Source organism: Coturnix japonica, chromosome 10, assembly GCF_001577835.2.
Source record: "Coturnix japonica isolate 7356 chromosome 10, Coturnix japonica 2.1, whole genome shotgun sequence".
In the NCBI taxonomy this organism is placed as follows: Eukaryota; Metazoa; Chordata; class Aves; order Galliformes; family Phasianidae; genus Coturnix; species Coturnix japonica.
The window spans coordinates 17098547-17121329 of record NC_029525.1 but is presented as its reverse complement, the minus strand read 5'-3'; the positions used below and the strand labels follow the sequence as shown (position 1 = coordinate 17121329).

The window sequence follows — 22783 nt, the reverse complement described above, 5'->3', positions numbered from 1 at the left end:
ACAAGAACTGGAGAAAACCTTAAAACAAATGGTGACCTTTCAAAAGATTAATTTGTTTACCAACAAAACATTCTACGTTTGTCATCTGAGATGGGGCTGACCTTCACATTCCCATTTCTAGGTTGAAAGGATGCTGACTTTACTCATCTGTTAAGTTAACTCCATCTCACCAATTATTTCCTGTTTAATTTTAGTGACAAGACAATTTTATTAATCCGCTATGCTGCTTATTGTGATTACATACCATCATACAAATGCAACAAAGCTTATTTTGAATTACTGTCATGTAGCATCCATTTGTTTAGGTCTCATTCTGCTACCAACACTAAACCGTGCTCTGACTGCAATTATTGCCAGATAGACGAGTTTAGAACAATCCAAGTTTGAGAACCAAGAGACCTGGTCTTCTCCTAAAACTTCTATTAACCTAAAAGGAAAAGAAATGCTGAGCTCTGCCTTAATTTATAGTTCTGGAAATGAACAGACCCTCACTGAGAAGCCTTAGTGACTAGCACAACGCAAAGAACTGAGGATATAACCAGTGGTTTCATTCAAATAAGTTAGCTAAAAAAAAAACCCACCGACAAAACAGAATCACTACCATCACCATTACAGCCACACTATGTAAGATGCAACTCATAAAGGCTAGAAATCATCACCATATTAAATTCTAACTCATGAATAAACTAAGAGGTTCCTAAGTTTACAGCATAATATATATTTATATGAAAACAGGGACCAAAAAGTGCCAGTATAATTCTATAAAAGAACAGCAGTCCTATGGAAATGAAACATATAGCTGTGAATCTTTTCTACATTGCAGCAGTTAGCCAGAATTATTTTTGCTGCAGTTCAGATTACTGCTTGTTTTGCTGGATCCTCATGGGAAGAGCATGTACTTAATTATTGCCTACTCGTCTTTTTTCATGTTATCCATATATAGCCTACAAAATAAAGCGATGCCCGGTCTGACCACGGTGTTTCCAACAGAATTACATTGCTCATTTTAAGATAACTACAGAGGATGAAGCATTAGTGCTTATCTATCCAAAAAAGTACAGAAGGGCAACAGTCATGGCTCAATTCTTGGCTTGTAGTTTCTGTCAGAACATTCTACATCGCTGTACAACAAAAGACAAAGACATTTTTCAAGCTACTCAAATGGCAAGATAGTAAAAAGCCTGTGTGCTCCATTTGGATCTATTCAGTTACAGCAAAGCCATCGTGCCTGCCACTGCACTGCATGTAAAAATGCTCAGGTCTGCTTGAAAACTCAGATGCTGAGAACTCTTGGAGAAAAAAGTGAATGCAGTTAATGAAGTGATTTATTTCTCATTCACATTGCTGGGAATCCTTCTGCCACTGATTTTTGGGGGGTGATAATCACTGAATTCATGTACATTCATAGAGCAGGTACATGGGTACCCTCACGTGTCTGCACGTGTGTGTGATCCTGTGCGTGTGTACAAATATTGCCCTCTAATGGCTGATTAGCAAAACGAAGGTAGGTAGTACCTAACTTCATTCCTCGTGCTGTTTTTTGCTTCCCAAAACTAAAGGCCATGTAGTTTTAGACCTGCAACTACACAAAGATTTATTTCAGTTACCACTGGTGATCTCCAGCTGTCATTGTGCTGAGTGCTTGTGCACATCACACTTAACAAAGATGCCTTTGTTCACTATCCTGGTAGTAGACTTGGCAAATCTAACTGCAAAATTGCACCCCCAGTGAAAGCAGAACATTTCAGAACATAGATCGTGTCACACAGTGAAAAAACATCTAAAAAACATCTAAAAGCTTCTACTTCAGGAAAGCTATAGAATGAATACGTGACAGACAGGAAATACCTCCTTGCTTTTTTCAGCCAGTCTCCCTACCACAAACAGCAACTGTCAGTGCGAATCAGAGGGTCTGACTAATTGACACTGTTTGTAATCTCAGTCAACATTAAGAAGTTTTCTCTGATATGTTTCATTGAGAGCAGTAAAACACACAGCACTCAGCAGCAGCACAACATTCCTCTCTGTGAGGGCTTTAGAGTGGTTCTAAAAAGCTATTAGCCATGATGCTGTTCTCTAATTAACTGTATATCACAGGGTTAGACTAATCGCCCCTTAGTCTGGGCAATAGCTTTCAAAAATCCTTTTTTATAAGTGTCAGCTTACAACTGTGTCATTTGAACCTAGCATCAAAGCAAAGCACAAGCGTTTTAGGCTCATTCACAATGATCCTATTGGCATCTGAAATCAGGATGTGCTTCTGTCTTGTAAAGAAACAGCCATGGGATAAACAACCACAAGTCCACCCTTCCTTGATCTTTGGGTTACAGCCTGAACTCCACAAGTTTCTCTTCATTTCCTAACCTTACCATGGTTACTCATCACACACATTTACCCTTTCACTGGAGTAGGGTTTTGCTACCCATAACTGTTATGCTGCGCATTTGTTTTCCCTGGTATCGTCACTCAGAAGGCTTTTTTACATGTGAATGTCAGCGAATAGAAAACCATGAGATACTTTCCCTTACAACGTATATTGTTTTCTAGTTAGGTCTGATTGGTATTAACTTCACTGATGAAGAGCCAACATGTCCAAGTCCACGGGACAACAAAAGTTACTTACAGGAGCAGGTTTTTTCTTAGTTATACGTGGCAGCCTGGTCTCACAGCTCTGTTGTTTTGAAACAGCTTTCTTATTGATGTTTTCTGGGTCAAGCATAATCTTCATTTCCAGCTGCTTCTGGAACATGTAATGGAAACATGGAACGTGCAAGGTCTTAAAACAGTTGGCCATAAGTATTTACAAACAGGAACTGACTGATGTTACAAAATGATGCAAGTTTGCAAAACGATGTCTAAAAAATTGCTGTTATCTCACTTATCCCCATAGGGCTGGGCAGACAGTTGAGAAGTGCATGTTGATCAGACCAACAACTTAGAGAGGCATCGAGCCACTATTTGCACATATCCCAAATTTGTTCAGTTAATTTCACTGTAGTGTTCTGAAAGTCCCAGATTTGCACATCTTTGAGTAACATTTTAAGTGCACAAGGCAATCATGTTTCACTGACTTGCTTAACACAGGTCAGCTCTTGATTCCATTGAGCTGTGCTGTAATAACTGATTTACTAGAAGTTATTCAGAGCAGCCAGAGCCCTGCCACTAGTGTGCTTGTTCCCCAGTGTGTGGGTATGGGAATGCAAAAAGCCCCCTTACTGTGTGAAATCCAACTAAAGATACTTATAGATGAGAATTCTCTGCTGCTACTTCTGTTGTTTAATCATAACAAGTAATTTATGAAAACTGTACTTCCTGACAAGCAAAAAATGCCATAAAAAGTGCAAGAGTCGTTGGAGGTATATTTGAACTACAAAGGAACTTTGTGTAAGCACTAAAACCTGGCAAATTTATTTATCTGCACAATATATTCCTTTATTTTGGTAGTAATTACAAGCAGATGTATTATCCAAGCCAATTACTCTTTTACCCACATGGCTGCACAGAGACAGAAAGTTCAATTTGCACCTCATCAGTGATTTTGTGGTATTTATTTTANGCCATAAAAAGTGCAAGAGTCGTTGGAGGTATATTTGAACTACAAAGGAACTTTGTGTAAGCACTAAAACCTGGCAAATTTATTTATCTGCACAAGACACTCATTTAGATCTGGATTTGTAAGAACAAAAGTTATTATCCAAGCCAATTACTCTTTTACCCACATGGCTGCACAGAGACAGAAAGTTCAATTTGCACCTCATCAGTGATTTTGTGGTATTTATTTTATTACTATAACACTACTGTACGGAAAGGAAACTGCTTGTGCTATTAAACAAGAATTGGGAAAATCTGAGTATCTTCTCAATTAAAACAGGAGGTGACTCACGATGCAAATTCCCCAGTCAGACAGAGGCAGATTCTGCTCAGTGTAACGAGAATGGAAAGAATTTAAAAGACAAAACTCAAACCAAATAACAATAACACAGCCAGTAAAGGTCACAGCAGAGACTGGAACCTATGGCAAACTGCAGGATGGTGTCACAGCTCCTTCTGTCTGCCTTCCCCAGTGTCTTACACTTAAACTACCTTGAGCCACCTTCATGTTTTAAGAAACAGATGAGAACAGCAGTGCAAACCACATTATTGTGCTGATACAATGCTCCATGAGAATGAGAATTATTGAGCTCCATTATTAGCACAGAGTACACAGGAATATACCGAACAAGTGGATGTGATCAGTGCAGTTAAAGATTCACATCCTGTTATACTTCAACACAGAAAACGTTTCAGAGCTGAGAGCATTTTGCTGTGCAAACCCATGCACAAGTGGTGCATGGTTTCAAAGAGTCTAACCTCCTTACATTATACCAGTCTTTGAAATGACATACATTATGAGTAACCACACCGCTTTTCAGGTCTATTGGTGGCACTTCCACATTTCAGAGCCTTCCAGAAACAACGTTTCATTTACATCTTTAATTCTATTAGAGATGAGAGAATATTCACCTGGAGTCTTTACAATTACTGCAGAAGGAAGACACCTTTTACGGGTCTCAGGCATCATCATCATCAGAAACCCAATTACAACACATAATGAGCAGAAAAAAGGGACAGTGCTTCCCAGCTCCCCTGTGAGTCGGGTTCACTTGCCCTCACCCTGCTGCTGCTATGACTCAGTTACCATCCATGAGACTTAACAGTAATTTTAAGCCCATCCTGACACTTGTGAACGAGCTATTTTGTTCACAACAAGTATTCCGTGTGAAAATTGCATCTGTGCTCATGTGACTCCAACCTTATTTTATCCTGACGGCCAAACACAAACACAACTTGAGCTCCATTTCTACTCTCACGTGGCCTACTGCGGATTGCAAAGCACAAAAACATCACCGTGTGAATGATTCATTACCCTCAGAACCTCTGCGACTTGAGAAGTTGATTTCCTCAAGCCTGTGTAACCTGAAATACTGCCTACAAATGGGAATCTATTCATTCACAAACTTTTCTTCTCAGTGGAACAGTATTTGGAAAAACAGGAAAGTACACTGAAATCAAACCAAAACTGTTCATAGTTGCTAGTGAGGCAAAGACAGGAAGTGAGGAACTGCAGGTGGTAATTTCCCAGCTGGATTTCACAACTATCTGACAATAAAAGTGTTTTATGTTGGCATGGCGGGCACGTAGAACAGCTGGTAGAACAGCACTGTTTGCCCCTTTCTTTATCGTGGGAAATGAGGGCTGGCTCCTGTGTCACTGCGTGTGCATCTCTAAGCAGATGCCCTGGATATCGGATGTGAAAAGAGAAAGGCAGGGCAGCATCCAGCATGAGTTCCCCTGTAATTTAAGCTCACTGGTGCACACGAAGAGCTGGAAAACCATTGATAATGGGGGCTGTACAGAGTGGCTGAACTCTGTTGATTTGTTTCAAACAGAAGCGTGCTCACATGGGATGGAGTTGGGATTCTCTCTGGCAAACTGCATTCTGCTTTCAAATCACCTCCAGGCACCATTCTTCTCCATTCAGAACTGAGAAAGCCAGGAGTACGTCAGTCAACAAACACCAAAGTCCACGTTCTTTGTCAGTCACAAATGAAAATATTTCAAAGCAGTAACAGCAGCACCTTATACAGAGATATTAAATGAATATATAAAGATTCCTGACTTTTTCACCACAGTCACAGAACCTCATCGCCATAGTTCTACCAGATAAAGTTAAATAAAAATCAGCTCTCACTGCACCTTTCCATCACTTCAAAAGCAGGTAATATTGAATTATTACTTCACAGGGAGGCTTCTTTTACAAAGAAAATCACAACAGGAGTGGCAGGCTGCTCATTCTGGCCATGCAATTCCATGTCAATCCTAGTAACTGAATGCCATTCCTACAGCCCCGTGTCTCTCTTACACAAAGCCAAACCAGAGAACCAGTTTTATTCTCACACAACACCAACTCATGCTATTCCACTATACAGTCCCCGTTATTTCAAAGGCATCGCTTGCAGAATAGCAGCTATGCATTCGGTATTTGTTGACCTGGGACCTTACAACAGAATAAACATCTGGTTTCAGGATTCTTTATCATTATACATGGGAAACAAATGGATCACAATGATACTGAAGTCCTTCCTAGCCTTGATGTTACCCAGAAGCAGGGAGAAGGCTCCTGCCCCTCAGCTCCCTCATTCTACTCAGTGAGTAACACACTCATTCACCAGATGGTGTATCAACAAACACTGAACTCACAGAGCCAGGACATAAATTCATGGTGTCAACCAGTACCAACAAGATGCCAGTCCACCCATTTAATGCGGTCTCTGGGAAAACAAGTGATGTGTTATTTCAGACCTGTGAACCTGGAGAAAGGCGCAGTGCTGCTCTGCTGCATGGCTGGGCAGTCGTGGGCTCAACAGGCACCGGTGGTAGAACCAGCTGCTTCTCAGAGGCACCACATTGAAGCCCCCTGAGTCAGAAAGAAACAAGCAGTGAGGTTTGCAAAACTTACCATGGTATCACCTATTAAATGCACATCGCTCCCATCTGGTTGCATGGTAAAAAACTGCATTCTTGTTTAAACCCATGTGAAGCCAAAAATCGCAAGTGCTAACAGCAGGTTGCTGCAGCTGCTTAGGACAACATTTACCTTTGTATTGCTTTTAACCTATACAGAACCCCAAATAACCCAATTGGGACCAACGTTCCCCATTTGCCTCACAAGATCCTCGTGCTGCAGTCTCTCTGTTTCACTCACCATTCAAGGGGCTGTTTGGAACGTACTTCTTCACTGCCAGCAGCAGAAATAGTTAATAATTCTCTGTTTGGAGCACTTGAACAGCTCTCAGCGTGTTTCTGCCAGAGGAGAAAAAAAAGAGGAATCAATTATAAACGTATGAAGGACACACTAAGTTAAACTCCATCTTCCCTTGACTGAGAAGTAGTGCTTCTGTTGGGCTCAACCTGGATTTGTCCAGAGTTAAGGAAACCACCCACAGCCCAGCACCCACCCACATCTCAGCACCCACTTGTAACAGCCCAGCACCCACCCACAGCCCAGCACCCACCCGTAACATCTCAGCACCCACCCTCAGCCCGGCTATTACCCGCTGTCCGTGTCCCTCAGTGCCGTCCATCCCCTCATCCCGCCCCCATGGCAACACGACGCTCGGACCGGGCCGCACCACCCGCCTCACCGCGGGGGGAAGGCGGGGAGAAGCGGGCGGTGCGGCCGGTCGTTCTGTCGGTGCCAAGCGCTGCTCCCGCTCCCTGCCCCGTTGCCGATCCTCTCTCCTCTCACCGTGTCCCCTGTCCCCTTAGCAGCTCTCAGCCGTCACTCCCCACTCTCCTCTCCGCTCTCCGTCCCTCCCGCCCCGCTCTGTGGTAGCGGCGGGCGGAAGGGGCGCGTAGTGCGGCGGGCGCCATGGCGGCGGCGGGGCCTTACGCGCTGCTCAGCAGCTGTGATGGCGGCTTCGCGGCCGAGGAGCTCGTCAGGCGTGAGTGGGCGGCGGGTCGTGCCGTGGGGCTGCCCCGTAACGATGTAACCGGTGGTGGGAGATGTGGGTCGGCTGATGTTACGTTCTGTGCGCCGGTAACGGCCCCACAGCGGCAGGAGGGAGGGAGGGAAGGCAGGAGCAGGGACGCGGCTTCCATTTGTACGGCCTGAGATTGCGAGGAAAATCCGGTAGAGGAAACTTGAAGCGTTCGGTAGCGCCAACATGAGGGAGGGTCCGGGGAGAAGCTGTTCGGATCGCGGTGGTTTTGCTCTTATGGCTGTTTAGAGCTGTGACGGATCACTGGATGTGTGGTAAGATGGATGGTCAGTTTGGACCTGAGATGCCATTCAGACCCAGCTGTACCTCAGAATCTATAACATGAAACAAATAACGTACCTTTGTCATTGCTGCTTTCACCACCGTGCTCCTGGATTTCCTTGTATAGGCACTTGCAGTGGGCAGAGCTGTTTGATACATACAGGGCAGCTGCTCGGAGGATTCTCTGCTGGAAGTCTGTAAAACCTGCACCCTGCTGCTTCCAGGCTGATTGCGAGGCTCCTCACAGCCCGCACGAGGAGTTCGCTGTAGTTTGGAGGAGTATTTCTTATGTTGTGTTCCACCAGGTGGCTCTCAAGGCACAGAATGGGAGCGATGTGGTACCCACCAGCTGGCAGGACGGGGAGCACTCGGCCATAGGAGAACACTGAGCTGGGCTCCTGTGTGCATTCAATCCAAAGCAAGCTAGAAGAGCAATCAGTACTTAAATCTCTTTGGAAAAAGATGAGAAATTGCAAGGGTTCTGCAGTTCTGCATTGTCCTCTCCCTTGTAAATTAAATCACTGCTTGGAAGACCAAGTCTGTATGTGAGGCCATGAAATGAGAAGTGTGAGTCCAGAGCCTGGGGTGACTCACCCCACCCAGGGAAGCACCTGCTGCTCCAAACAGCTTTTAAACACAATGTGGGACACAGCTGTGCTCCGTCCTAATTAGCATTCAGCAGTTACTGGTGGGATGGTGGAAGTTTCAATAGGTGATGCCAGTGAAATAAAGGTCCAGCATTAGTTGTTCAAGATCCTCTACGAAATACTTCAGTTTTAAATCACGGCTTTGGATGACGTGAAGCCGCATTCTTTTGCAATACAAGCTCTTCCGTGCATGCTTTTAGTTCCTTAATACCGATGCAGCTGGATCCTGCCTGCATTCCTGTTGGCTGAGGAAGCTGTTTGTGCTCCATGGAGGAGTGAGCTGATGGGGCAGCCCCATGGGCCCAGCTGCGCTGCTGTCAGTGTCTGCTGTGCTTTTCCAGGCCCTTTGGATGGCAAAACGCTGCTGCTTGCAACGGCTGGGAAGCCTGAAATGAAAACAGAGTAACTCAGTGGAGATAAGTTTGACAAGCCACCTCCCTTTGCCATATTAGTTTTCTGGAAGTTTATTCCATATCCAAATAAAACATAATAGAGCTTATTCTGACGAATGTTCTCTAAAATTAGATGGGAAACTATTCTGGCTGCATTTACTTTTTTCCATTGAAGCGGAGGCCGCGTTGAGAAGAAACTCCTGGAATCCCAGCACAGCAAATATGATCTTAGGATTCATTCTAGCATGAAACATGTCCCTATGAACTCAGCCTGGGCTGCAAGGTGTGGGATGTGGAAGTCTCCAGAGCCCCATTGGCCCTGATACCCACTGACAATCAACTCCTGGCCTAGCAGCAGTTGGCACATAGTGGATACAATCCTGCTTACCAAAGGTACCAAACTATATTATGCAGAGTATGGCACTTAATTGGCTCATGTCAAAGTGCCTCTATTGCACTGCACATTAAAGCTGTGCACTTTGTAAGGTGCTGTGCCATCATGTTCTGCTGAGATCACATTGCCCCTCAGATCCACAAATCCACCTGGTTCTGAGCTCTCCTTTGTGCTGCCTCATGTGCCAGAGCTCAGGCACTGCTCAGTCTGCCCAGGCTCAGCAGTTAGCTGCCAAAATAACAGTAATAACAACAATAAACACTGAACCTGTGATAGCTCTGGCAGCAGGCTTTACTGCCTTTAGCTGGTAAGACTCAGATCATTCCAGTTCAGACTATCTGGGGGGCAGCATCTTCAGGAATTGTCTCAGTACCTTTAAGGTGCAACCCTTAAAATGTTTGGAAACACCTTTTTTTTCCCCTTTAAACACCTCTGATCCCAGCTGACTTCAGTGATTATATGATTTACTTATGAGATACCCGTGACTCTGTTCATCTGGAACAAGATGTTCTGTCCTTTCCAGCAAGGTACAGATGGGTTGCTCTGCTGCTACCAATAATTCAGCTCCACCAGGTGGCCGTCACGCTACGAGAGTGTTCTGCAAAGGTTGCTGCCAGCACACGAGGGGCAGGCAGTGCAGAGACTGCATTATCCAAGCACTGCCCTGGATTTTAATTGTTGAACTCCTACCTGGAATTTAATGGGCATTACAACTGAATTCCAGTAACTCGCTTTATTTTCTCATTAGTTACCTTGAGATTCTGGTCACAGTCAAACAGGCTTTTTTACATCTGAATGAACATGCAGGGTTTGCTGGAATGAAGTGTAGTTATTTGCTCCATCCATCCTGCTTGTGGGTAATGAGTTTGGGGCTCGCACTTGAAAAGATGTCTCAAGGAGAAAACAACAAAACGCACCTTACTTGAAAACAGCTTCTGTACCACATTTCTTTCTGAAAGCTAGAACCCATTTGGGAGTCATAAATAACATGGTAAAAGAAATGGAGTTTGATTTATATATATATATTTTAAATAGAAAGCAGCTAATTTTGTTGCAGCAAGGGAAGATGGCTCTGTATTGGCATCATACCAAGCTCTGGTACAATTTCCTGTTGAATTTTTCTTGATGCTGGTTTGTTTCACTTATCTCACTCAATTCTTTTTCTACAGGCATCACAGGAAGAGAGGACCTCACTGTGGGTGCTACAACAACTGGAGGAGTGAGCTTCTACCCCTGGACGATAGATAATAAGTATTACTCGGCAGATATTCACCTCTGTGTGGTGCCCAACACAGCTCTGGTTACAGGAGCAATTGCTGAATCCGTGCAGGCGTTTGTGGTGTACTTCGACAGCTCAATAGTAAGACTTCTGCACTGTGTTGCCTTATCTGTAAGATATAGTTGCCTTATTGCGATAACTACGTTTGCATTCTCTCAGTCTTGTGACCCCCATTCCTTTTAGGCTGTCCTGTTAATGGTCAGGAGACCAAAGGTCAGTTATACCCACTAACAGTGGCAGCAGGGACGTTTCCTTCCCTTCTGCTGTTTTACTCCAGCCAGAAACAAGGTTTTGCAGGATGTAAATAGGCCACTAAGTTAGGCCAGCCCTCCTCCAGCTTTACCCTTAACCAGTGGTAGTTCAGAAAGGCAGCTTAAAAATAGCCAAGATTGAGGAAGACAATTCTAAGTTTCAGTGCTATCGTTTTACCTGACATTGTTTCTCCAAGGCTGGTGGCAGTGAAAACAGCGCTTTAGCAAAAGCCTGAAAGATTGAGACAGAAACTGATCTAAATAAGGAATGTTTTTAGCTACAGATGGGAGAGGATGCACACCACACATCCTGCAGAGGTACCCAAAGGGACTCGCTCAGCACCACCTCACAGTAAACCAGAGCAGAGTGTAGTTCATTGCCTGTCGTAACAGCTTCAGTGTGGAAGCTGGAATAGCTAAACATTAACCCTGAGGGCTGCTTACAATGAGATACGAGTGATTGACATGGAGTAGAAGTCCTTCCTAATGTAAATTAAGGTTGTGTAATGATACTAAACATGAAGGGGAGGTCCAAGGAAGTAGGTTTAACTCATCTGTGAAGTAAATCAAGAATCAGAAGGTTGCTTTATACAACCAGTTTCCTTATCTTATTGGAGTACAATTAAAGATTAGAAACAAAAGTAAGAGTTGCAGTATTTGAGGATGTATTCCAAAGAACTTATTTTTTCCCTTTAGAAATCTGGACTCGATGGTGTTTCTGAATGGCTTCCCCTGACAGAAGAGTGGCTACCAGAAGTCATGATCCTGGTCTGTAACAGAGTATCTGAACACGGTATGTTACCTTGAGGCCCCAAACTGACTTCAGATCATTAAGCCTTCAGCACAGTCATTCCTTAAGATATCTGAGTGAGAATAGACTTTGATTTTGATTCAGAAGAGCTCGGTTGTGCTCATGACTAGAAAAGTCTCCATCTAGAAATAATTAAAACTGAATCAGAATTTTACAAGGTTGCTTAAAATGAACTTTGCACATCCCACTCCTTGTATACTGGCATGCAGTGCAAGGTAACTTAACAGTGCAGTCTTGCACTTCCATGGAAGTATCTACTGCAAAGCCATTTGATTGTACCATATTTAAAACAAATTAAAGGAGTTTAATTCGGGGCTTTTGGAATCCAATTGGAAGTGGTTGGGGGACCCAAACCATCTGCTACAGATTTCCTCCTCCCCATTCCCCATGTAATCCAGAACAAGCAAACAACTCTGAGGGAATAAAATGTGGCTGGAAGTTCAACTGCTGGTCTTAATCTCAGATGTGTACATTTAGGAGACATTTGGTTTCTCCATTTTAGGTGTTAACAGACAGAAAGCTCAAGAATGGTGCATCAAACATGGCTTTGAACTGGTGGAACTTAACCCTGAGGAGCTACCAGATGAAGATGGTAGGATTGCTACTTGTGTTAATTCCTATAACAAAAAGACACCACTGCAAGGGGGCATTGCATTGTTTCTGTGCTTCATGGTAACGGCATGGAACGCTCCCAGCTGGTGAGGCTGACTCTCAGCTGTGTAAGGTCAGGAGGAAAAGGTGGTTATTTCCTCTAAGACATTCCTCTGGTCTCCTCCCAAATACAGCTGCTGTTTATGTGGCACCTACATAAATATATCAGATCCCCTCTCAGGCAGTAATCCTGGGGCTGTATTGATACATAAAAAGCATTTGTACTCCGTTTAAAAATCAGTCTCAAAACTAGAACCACATAGGTGCCCAAGGGCAGAAAAATCCCCTGACTTTTTGAATAACACTTAAATCACTGAACATACCAAGAATAGACATTATTCAGCAACATGATGGGCTGAAAAGGGATTGAGCACTGCAACAGTTTAGAGCTGCATTCGCTGTTACACAGGAAGTAAGCCGGTTTCAGAATCACTTGCCTGGCCTTGTAATTAAGAGTCAGAGGTGTGATGTTCCACTCTTGAAAAGTGACTGTGCACTTCCTGACAGCCTTATCAGCATCGGCCTTATCTCATCTCAGTGATACACAAGTGTTTACATCTTAGCACTACAGAGCTGTAAATGAGATAACCAACTCCATTTCCATACAGGAGTGGAATAACCCACTCACATTTTCTCCATTTCAAGCTCAACAAGAATGTGGCTATTTCAGTCTAACATGTTTTGAAAGGAAACATTAGTAACATTAAGTTATTTTCCTGCTGAATAATTGTTGTAAAGAACAGGCTATTTACCATTGAGGTAATAAATAATGGGAATAACAACTCAGGATGTTAATCTTTGGATCACTAAGATACATTCTCTCTCCTGGACTTTTTAACACGGCAGTTGGTTCGCTGTGACTCATGCATCAGAGGAAATTCATTGTACTGAGTAACATATTTACCCTGTAAACATGCTCTATGAATTACAGAAGATTAAACAGATGTAATAAACATTCTGGGCCAATATCTGTGCAGGAATTATGGCATTAATGGCAGCTCACTACAGATGAACAGGAGCTCTTGCTATGACTACACTATCATTTGTGTACCGAGGACAGGAACTCTTAGCTGAGACTCCCAATAATAACCAAGATAAAACTAAACAGCACTATCATAGAGGACAGTATTTGATCTAAGGGGTTAGACAGCTTAAAATTAATATCTAGAGGCAGTTTCAGTTAGTACACCTGTCCCTGAGTCACCCTAGACAAGTTTGATTTTTAAGCAATCACATTTTCCTCTCCAAAGGGCTTTTCTTCCTAATTGCTTTGTGAGACTTGCACAAACATGGGAAGCTGACTAAGCTGAGGAAGTGGGAAAACTGACTTTGTGTCAGACAGTGTCAGTTCTATTCACTGAGTGAGCTGAAGTCCAAATAATGCCTTCCCCAGTCTTTGAAGTCCCTGTAAACTTGCAGGATTACTGGAACACTTTGCATTAGATGTTACAAAGATAGCTTCAGTACAATCATTGTGTTTTTTATGAAGCACTGCCCTTTTTCAATGGTTATCTGAAGTTCTTCACTTTCTGAAGGAAGGAAAAGTAATTCTAGCATCTGTTTGTGCTGTGCAGCATTCTGAATGATCTCAGGCTAAAAGAGTTCTTTTGACTTTAAGTCAGTATTATTTAAATTCCTTGTGTTATTACCAGTGTGGCTAAATACTGAAAGCTCTACTTAGTATTTAGACCCTTCTATAGAAGAATGAGTGCTCACACTTAATAAAAAGCCTAGACCAAGAGGTGTGGCATCAGTCTAAATTTGTTTGGCCTTTCATGAAGCAAAGGCCAGCAACGTGTCCTTCCTAATAAGACAAGCCATTACTTCCATTCCTGTCAGATAGGACAGACATTCAGTCACACTTCACCTTATGTTGAAGCACATGATGGTTTTTGGTCTTATTGTTAGGAACCAAAAGTCTTTATGTTTTTATTTAGATGACTTCCCAGAATCCACAGGAGTGAAACGAATTGTCCAGGCCTTGAACGCCAACGTTTGGTCAAATGTGGTCATGAAGAACGGTATGTAAAACACATTCTCCCTGCATGGATTCTAAAGGCTGTGAGCCTGAGAAGGCTCAATATTTTTAGCAAAACTATCACAGATTTAACGTAAACATAGATGCTCCTATTTTCTTTAAAGCTTTCTATTCCCTCTTTAATTACACACTCTGTTGCAGGAAGATAAAACTCTTTTGCAGCGCTTGGCCATACACTTTTTCTTTCAAACCCACCCCCTGAGGTCTCCCTGCTCCCTCAGGTACAGTTTTCCACTGCTGTGGTTTCTTCCTTCCTATATCTTTTAACAGTATAATGATTTTGTGTGCTTAGAGGTTTTTGTTAGTTCCTATAACTTCAAGGTGGTTACTGGGATTCAGGGCAACTGAGAGCTACTAAACTTGTGCCTTCTCAGTATTTCTCATACTATATCAAAATGAGGCTAAGATCGGTTCTAGTTTAATATGACTGTCATAGAGAAGTATTCATTTGAGAGGGCACAAAGTTAGTCTAGCAGCACAGGAATGGTTTTCTTAACATTTGACAGATGTCACATGATAGAAGCACAGAACTCAGTCACACATTGAGGGAAATTCCTGTACATCAGTGGTGCATTCTGTAAAGGCTCTGTGAAAATCCAGCTTTTATCTCCGCTGTGCAGAAACCTCCCCGTGCTGATGTGTGGTGCAACAAACCCCTCAGGAAGTGAGCTATTTTTGGATGCTGTTGCAACTAATCTGTGATTTCAAAGGGAAATGGTTGAGCTCATTTTTGCTTAAAATAAACCTTTTTACAACCTGTAATATATCTTTTGTTTTCAGCTTCCTCCCGGCCCTGGAAGCTGGCCACTGTGTAAATAACAGCTCAGCTTTTCTGCTGAGTTACCTTTAACTGCTCCCTATTTGGAATCATACTTCACACGAGATCTTCTCATACTAAGTGTCAGACATTTGTAGTAGCAAAGGTTTGTTAGCATTGTTGAGCGTCACCATCCAGAGAGTCAACACTACAGCATTGCCTTAGTTGAGCTGCTTACATAAAGCTTCAAATTAATAGACTGAAAAGAAGTGACTCCTTTAAACTACAAGCCTTAAAGCCATATCATTTTAAAGTATGCTACCCTACACATGCACCTCGGTTTTCCGAAGTTGTGAAGCTGTGTGGCTGCACACTGCTTAGAAAAGGTCTTGACCTTCTCAAGTTGTCTCTACCCATTAAGGATGTTCTTGCTCACACTGATTCATAATGTATTAAGTACAATTAACTATAAACACTTTCGCATCATGTAATAAATAGCACATACTTGGTGGGTACATAGAGCAGTATGATCTTGTAGACAAGGAAAACCAGCAGCCTTACCTGAAAGGCAGTTTGCTTTCTGATGGGTGTGCAGTTGTTTGTTCTCCAGTTCTTCAACATAAGAATAAGGTCACTTTCTTGTGCAGAAGAACATAAATCTCGCTTCAATTCACAGCTCTCCCACTCCTAAGTCCAAAAAGCTGGGGCACTGTTCTGTCCTTAATTGTCCCTACAAAAGGAATTCTGGTTGGCCACAGTGGAAGGAACAGAAACAACTTACTGTCTTCTGAGAGGGGTTACTTTGCTGCTTCCTGCTTAAATATGTGCTGCAGTGATCCCAGGTGAAGCCAGTTACCCAGGGTGGGGCCACTCATTAGCCTGGCTTCCTTTACAAAGAATTAGCCCGGTTTAATGGGACCACATGAACTTAATTGTTGAAACAATTCTGAAGTTTCAACCTTTTAACTCTGCTTTTAGTATCAAAGTCATGGAAGCTTCAAACTGTGGAAGGATGTTAGATAAGGACAGTGGAAAACATTTTGCTACAAAAGCAGCAGTGTGGATTTCCAAGCCCTGCTCAGAGCTCAGCTCTCTGCGGCTTTGCCATATTGATGACACCTGTGAGCCCACAAAGCCGGCATCAGAATGGAGCCACCCGCTGTGACAGTGATTTGAGTGAGGTCATGTTTGGCTTTGATTCTGTAGGAACGCTCTGTGAGACGTCACCCACTTCCTGAATTGCACCCACAAGTTGAAATAACTTCTACGTCCCATTAAAAGTTTATAGGAAGGTTTCTTTCAAGGGTGTGACTGGGACCCAGAGCTGTGCCTGCCGCCTCCCTCACCACCCATCCAGAAACCAGCAGCTGCCCTTTGCACATCCTCGCTGTATGTGCTGCTGTTTTTTGGTCAGACGGTGTTTTGTAGATCCACAGGCTGAGGTTACCTGTGACGGTGGTGGGGATGGACTGCTGACACTTATCTGTATGGGATGAGCTCAAATCATAGATATGAAAGAGGCACACGATTAGGTCACCGAATCCGCCCCTCTGCCAATGTGGGAATGTTCTCTCTCAAGCACATTCTGGGCTGCAGAGGCCGGTCTGGCTGCAGATGACTCAGAAATTGGCCGAAGATCGATCCTTACTTTTTCCCCCAGGACAGCTTTGCTTTTCTTTGCTCAGTTTGCTGAAACTTTGGGAAGCTGCTTTGTTTTGGGTTGCAGGTCCCAACCTTTTATCACTCAATTGCCTGTTAATAGAGCTGGCAGACTTACGGGCTTTCATATTTCTTGCAACTGAACATTTTTAAGGTGATTCATTCGGCGAGACTGATTCACTTCTCCCCAAACCTCTGGCAAGTGATCTGTAAGGGCAGTAAAACTGTACAGCACAGCACAGAGCCAATGGAAACAAATACCTGCTGGGAGGAGAGGGGCACGAGGGGAGAGCAGGACTGGCACAGGACACGTGTGAGCCAAAGTGCACAGCGTAGATTATTGAGCAGGAAATGAGGTCTCAGTAATTGTCCAACTGAGACGTGTTTACACGCACTCTCCACAGCTGATGGCTTCAGTTACACATTCGGCTCCTTAAGATTTTGTATAAATGGCAAGAAAATTTGGCCCGTGTCTAAAAATTACATCATCTCAAGGTTTGAATCTAGAGCTTAGTCATTACTGTAATGTTAATTCAGAACGTATTAGAAAAAAAAGTAACATTAATCTTTCTTCTGGCACAGGTCATTGTTTCCTGGCTGTTTGCAGCATGATAACTTGATGCTGTTTCTTTTTAAGTTGACTAAAATGCTGATATTTTAGGAACAATCTCCTGAGCCCCAGCAGAACTGCAGATATTTGCTGCTCGAGGCAGAGCCAGAAGAAAGCACAGCTTAGCAAAAACCACTAACAACACCCATTGCACTGACACCCATTGCACCTACACCCATTGCACCTACACCCATTGCACCTACACCCATTACACCTACACCCATTACACCTACACCCATTACACCTACACCCATTGCACTTACACCCATTGCACTGACACCCATTGCTTGTCCATTTTTGTTCAAAGGTAACATTCTAAAAATAGAGTTTAATTTAAAACTGCTGTGCTGTGTTGCTGTGTCTTCCCTAAGAAATGACCTGTTGTCATTTGCAGCTGTTTGCTGTCACACTAACAGCTGTTTTGTTTCCAGACAGGACCCAGGGCTTTGGCCTTCTCAGTACGTTAGCAGGTGCGAACTGTAGCATTGGGTCAGAAGAGAACCAAGATAGAGAAGTAAACAGTAATTCCTATTTCTTGTTCTTTGCTCATTCTGTGTCCCCGTGGCTCTCCCCTGTGTCACACTTGGTGTAGTGGTGTTGGGGGGGGGGAGTCTTTCATCCTTTTCTCCCCTCTTGAAGCTGCTGCACAAGCTGTCAGAATGGGTTTGCAGTCTCTGATGGCTGATAACTCGTTCAGTGTTGTTCCTGAAAGCCGTTCTGAGAGCTGTCCCAGGAGCTGCCACCTCACGGCTGGGAGCTCAGCACATCCCCCCATGTCAATGGGATGCCTGGTGTTGTGCTTTCCCATTCAAATCCAAGAACACTGTTGTGCAAAACAGAAAAATAGCGCTTGTGAGTTTTGTTAAAGAAGCAAACAAAGCTGTCCCGGCACACAGCTGTGTGTGGCGTTGCAGAAGTGCCTTTTTGTCATACATGTGGTTCAGCTTTTGCAGTAACACTTCATGATAAAGATTTTAATGTTAAAAAAAGGAAGAGCTTGATCTGCTGCTGATGCTTTGCAGGGTGCATCACTGCATACCGTCAATATCTTTTTGTTTCCTGGCAGTCCAATCCAGCAGCAGCAGACAGAGAAGAACCCCATTTAGATGACAGAGGAGATGCAGCCAGCACAAATGACCCACAGATCGATGGTGTTGTAGGTAAGCTTGTTCTCTGCTTGGCAGATGTGCTGGAGTGGGCAACTCAGGCTGGAATGGGCCCAGAAAGCCACTGGCTTTCTCTCAGTGGAAGGACAGAGCCAGGAGAGGCCAGTTGTGTAGCATCATGGGCTCTTTGTGTGTAAATGGGCCCAACTTTAGAAAGGAGAGGGCCCCTGCAGGTCAGATCTGCCAGCAGTGCTGCCAGTTGGAAAGGTTCAGATCTGCTTTGCTGGCATGTCCTCGCCAGTGTATTGTTTCTATTCAGAAACACATTTATAAGACAAACCCTTAAGCTTTCTGGGTGAGAGAAAAGTCATCACAACATGACTTCCCACAGCCTCATTCAGCAGGAGATGTGCTCCGTGTGGCTGAGAGCTGGGAGGTGTGGCTGTTCTTAACTCGAGGGCTTTGGATAATTGCACCATGCCAGGAGGTGGGACTTCATATCACAGGTTGTGTGGGGAGGTCGTGATCTAAATGGTGTCATTACTCTTTAATTGAGCCCAGGGCTGTCCCTAAACAGATGATTTTATAGTAAGCAAGGAGTCCTGAGGGAACTAAAAATGAACTTGAACACAAAAGACATTATTGCAATGTGATGTAACAAAAGTCATTACCGCTGTAATGGCACCTTAAGTTGTCTACCTGAACCATCCGTAAGTTAAATAGGAGGGCAATACGTTGAGCAGGTACTGTTTCCAACCAGCAGATTGCCACTGTGGCTGTTACGCCTGCTGACAACAGAATAACTTAACCTAAAACAAACCTGTGTGCCTTTGTTTTAGATCCCGTGTTAGACACAGATATCCAAGAGCTGGCCAGCCTGACCACGAGAGACGGCGACCTGGAGAACTTTGAAAGGCTGTTTTCAAAGTTGAAAGAAATGAAAGGTACCGTGCTGGGGAGGGAGGCACTGAGCTGCACCACGAAGGCCTGGAGCCCTGTGTGAGAGTTGGGAAAGTTGTACACATCCCCATTGTTCTGCCTGAGGTTCTGTACAGGCAGCCGATCTTTACACTAACTTGGCCTTCATCTTAACGATGCTCTTGAAAGCAGTAGATGCCGCTCAGCTGATGGCAATCACGTTGTTTTAGTCTACCATGGATTAACATCACTGTTTTCTATATGCAAACCTATAACCAGAGTTCTTTTGTTTACAAGTTGGGTGTGCTCGGAGGCGCTGTGTTTCTGTGGGAGTTAAAACAGCACTTAGTAAATAGGTTTCCTTTTCACAATCCTCAGCAAGTTTCTCACTAGACCCCTGAGAACAGCTGCAGGAGGTTGGTGATCTGTCTTGTCTCCTGTCTTGCTCCTGAGTCACGTTCAGCCTGAGTTGTGTTTTCTTCCGCAGAAAAAGCCGCAACGTTGCCCCATGAACAAAGAAAACTCCATGCAGAAAAGGTGAGGTTTCCAAATTAGCATCAGAGTGATGAAAGCTCCGTTTTTCCTTTCTGAGCCTCTGTTCACTCTCCTGCAGCACAGCCCACATCTTCAGGCAGTGAGAACAAACTGCCCTGCAGTCCTGACAAGACTGACTCAGATCTCCCAAGACCTGAATAACAAACACGGGATTCCAGAACTCTGGAGAAGGCTTTTCCTTCCAGAATTCCTGAAAAGGCCCCGCAGTCCCCGCCCGCAGGGGGTTTAAGCTCTCACTGAAGTCAGTAGAAAAGCTTTGGTGTGGAGGAAGATTGAATTATGATTTAATTAGCCCAAGTTTTCTGTCACTTTTATACCTACAACAAATTCTCAGTGTGCCTGAATTACTGCAGCATGGTGTGAATGACATTTGTGAATGTCAGAGAGGATGAACATGGAGGCCAGGAACATTGCCAGGCTTAGCTGCAGTTTGGTTTCATTGCTCACGTGCTCAATGCTTTGGTCATAGGAGGAGAATTGTTCTTATTTTTGCATCCTTTTTTCTCCTGTCAGGTGGCCAAAGCGTTCTGGATGGCGATTGGAGGAGACAGAGATGAAATTGAAGGTCTCTCCTCGGATGAAGAAAACTGAGGTCTTCTGTAGCTGTAAGCAACAGAGCGATCCTAAGAGCGATCCTTTCCTGCAGCGAGTGTTAATTGCAGACAGCCCCATTTAGCTTTAGTTGCTCTCTTTGGTTACAAGGATTCACCGTGTCGTTGTAATGAGAAGCACATCCATAACACCTTATGGTTAGAGTGGTTTTGTCTGACTGTTCGTTCTCCCTCAGAGAGTTTTGGATGACACTGTGTGCATTTAGAGGAAATAATAGGTTAGTTTACATTTTTCAAATTAACATTTTTATAGTTTCCTCTTTTGAGATTAAGCAAACAATTTTACTACCAGTTATCTTTCTACATATGGCTGGTGGTTGTTAAACAACTACTTAACTCTAAACTCAACATTTAGATGTAGGACTGCGTGATGTTTTTCTGTAGCTTAATAGCTGACTTACAAAACAAACCAGATTTCTATGAGGCATGAAGAGGAACTTGGTGTGTTGTGCCCTATTTGAGATGCTGTGCCAGGGCTGCAGGGTTAAAATCCCGCTGAGTGCCAGAGCTATTAAAAATGGCCCACAGGCTTTGAGTTCTGCTGGTGTTTGTAAGCACGTGGGCCTTCCCTAAGAGCTGTGCCACACTCCCCAGGTTTCCATGAGAGAGCTGGGATTAAACGCAAGGCAGATTTCTGCTGCTGTTCTAGGCGTGCGTTTCCCTGCTCAAACCTTCTGCAGTGCATTGCATCCAACAACCAGGAGAACACACAGACCTTCACGTGCTGCATTCTGACCTAAACATTGCATTTCAAACCTCCCCTGGTCACCTGGTGCATTTATTACACTTATGCTCCTGTGTGTTAATGAGCCAGAGGACGAGTCTGAAATCGCTGCTTTGTAGGACCAAGGGTTAGAAAAATTCCTTCATCCTTGGTAGGTGAAGGTTGGGTTGTTTTGGGTTTTTTTCCCTTTCTATTTGTTGTGCAATAGAGACGTGTGCTGAAAGCACAGAGTAAATTAACTGAAGGCAGCGAAGAACACAATGCACTTGAATACTTTATAAGAACAGTTTTTATACATGTGTTATAAATGTGACAGTTTATTTAGACTGAATAGAAGGATAAAAGTTTGGGTGCTTTTCCTGCTCACGGGGTAGGAGCTGATGAACTCCCACAGCTGATGTGCTACCCCAGGCCTCAGGGCACACGTGGGCAGCAAAAGCAGGATTGAAGCTGAGGAGTGGTACAACAGGGGGAGGGATCCACATTGCTGCTAAGACTGGAAAAAAATTGTACACATTTTCATGCAGGTCTTACCAGGACATGGCACAGTGTGAGTGTGTCCTGATAGCGGATACATCGCCTCACCGAGGGAGGAAGCGTGGCTGAGGGACACTGGAAAGCAGTTTTAATGATCCTTTAAGATTATTCGTATTGTGTTTTTCAATCCGAGTTTACTTTGCTGGTGCTGAGGTGGTTTTTGTTTCCTGGAGAGCCTTCCTTCTCTTTGGCTGCATCATTTCTTCACGCAGCAGCAGTTATGAAAATGAATAAAAGGGGCATTAGTGGAATTGCAAACCTGAAAGTTCTCTCAGTTCCTCTTTGTGTTCTGCAGCATTGTTCAGCAACAAAGGAATTCCTGCCTGTTTTACATCCCTGTGTGGTTTTACATCACTGCGTGTGCCGGGCTGCTCCCCTCCACTCAGTGCTGACACTCGGTTGGTTTTGTTTTGGCTGAGATTTCGAGGTTTCATTTATTATCAGACTTAGATTTTGCTTCAGCTTCTCACTATCGGTGCAAACAAGAATCCTCTGATTGTGCAATCTGTGATGTATTTGTGTGATGTATTCGGGTGACGGCAGAACTCAGCTCTGCTGTACTACCTCGCACTTGCATTTTGGCAACCCTGATGTCAAACTTGGACAAAACCATTTTATTACCACATTGTTGGAAAACTGGGTGGAAAAAGTATTCTCGTAAATCCTCTGTTAGGAAAAACAACAAAAAAAAACACATCTGAATTTCAGTGAAACCCGAGGAGGAACGCCAGGAGTTCACGGACTGAGATCACAGCGTGCCTTGGCTGCATCAGTGATGCTATTTGGAGAATGCCCTCCCCGAGCCCAGCTGAACACCAGCACATCCAGAGCCTTCGCTTCCAGCACAGCACGTGGCACTGCTACCTGCCTTCTGCTCTAATGGCTGCTTCGGTGCCATTCTCACCTTCAAAACCCGTTAGTTAAAAGATCTGATTGCATTTTTAAAGAGAAGCTACTTCTGGCTTCAAATCCATTTACACATTGCTCAGAGCATGATGGCCTCACCTGTAAGATCTTACGTGCCTTGCTGGAAGCGTCCAT

At 43.9% G+C, this 22783-nt stretch overlaps 2 protein-coding genes across 11 annotated transcripts in view; one reads left to right on the top strand and one right to left on the bottom strand.

The window, feature by feature from the left end:
* The window catches only part of IQCH (IQ motif containing H), a 62185-nt gene extending 44469 nt beyond the window's left edge, over positions 1 to 17716 (bottom strand). For 3 of the 8 annotated variants that reach the window (XR_004308531.1, XM_015873300.2, XM_015873301.2), the window contains exons 1-4: positions 7881 to 10405; positions 6746 to 6843; positions 6343 to 6457; positions 2624 to 2740 (exon numbers count right to left, since the gene is read on the bottom strand). Coding sequence is in view for 7 of the 8 variants with exons in the window: in XM_015873300.2 (XP_015728786.1) it covers positions 2624 to 2740; positions 6343 to 6457; positions 6746 to 6843; positions 7881 to 7961 (411 nt within the window). In the remaining variant the exon portion in view is untranslated. Of the gene's footprint in view, positions 1 to 2623; positions 2741 to 6342; positions 6458 to 6745; positions 6844 to 7076; positions 7226 to 7880; positions 10406 to 15583 lie in introns of those variants that run through there. The other 5 variants (XM_015873297.2, XM_015873298.2, XM_015873302.1 and 2 more) reach the window with 5 other exon arrangements.
* Positions 7377 to 22007, top strand: AAGAB (alpha and gamma adaptin binding protein). Of its 3 annotated transcripts, none has more exons than XM_015873311.2 (11): positions 7377 to 7484; positions 10405 to 10595; positions 11462 to 11558; positions 12079 to 12168; positions 14165 to 14248; positions 17723 to 17805; positions 18358 to 18451; positions 19237 to 19341; positions 19803 to 19852; positions 20384 to 20475; positions 21733 to 22007. In XM_015873311.2, the coding sequence occupies exons 1-10, from the start codon at positions 7412 to 7414 to the stop codon at positions 20459 to 20461; spliced, it is 945 nt and encodes a 314-aa protein (XP_015728797.1). In that variant the 5' UTR covers positions 7377 to 7411; the 3' UTR covers positions 20462 to 20475; positions 21733 to 22007. The 3 variants fall into 3 exon arrangements, with proteins under 3 accessions (XP_015728797.1, XP_032302758.1, XP_032302759.1); XM_032446867.1 differs by having other exon boundaries at positions 17723 to 17812; positions 18314 to 18451; XM_032446868.1 differs by lacking the exon at positions 7377 to 7484 and adding an exon at positions 7685 to 7795 and having other exon boundaries at positions 17723 to 17812; positions 18314 to 18451.
* Positions 22008 to 22783: the final 776 nt, after the last annotated feature.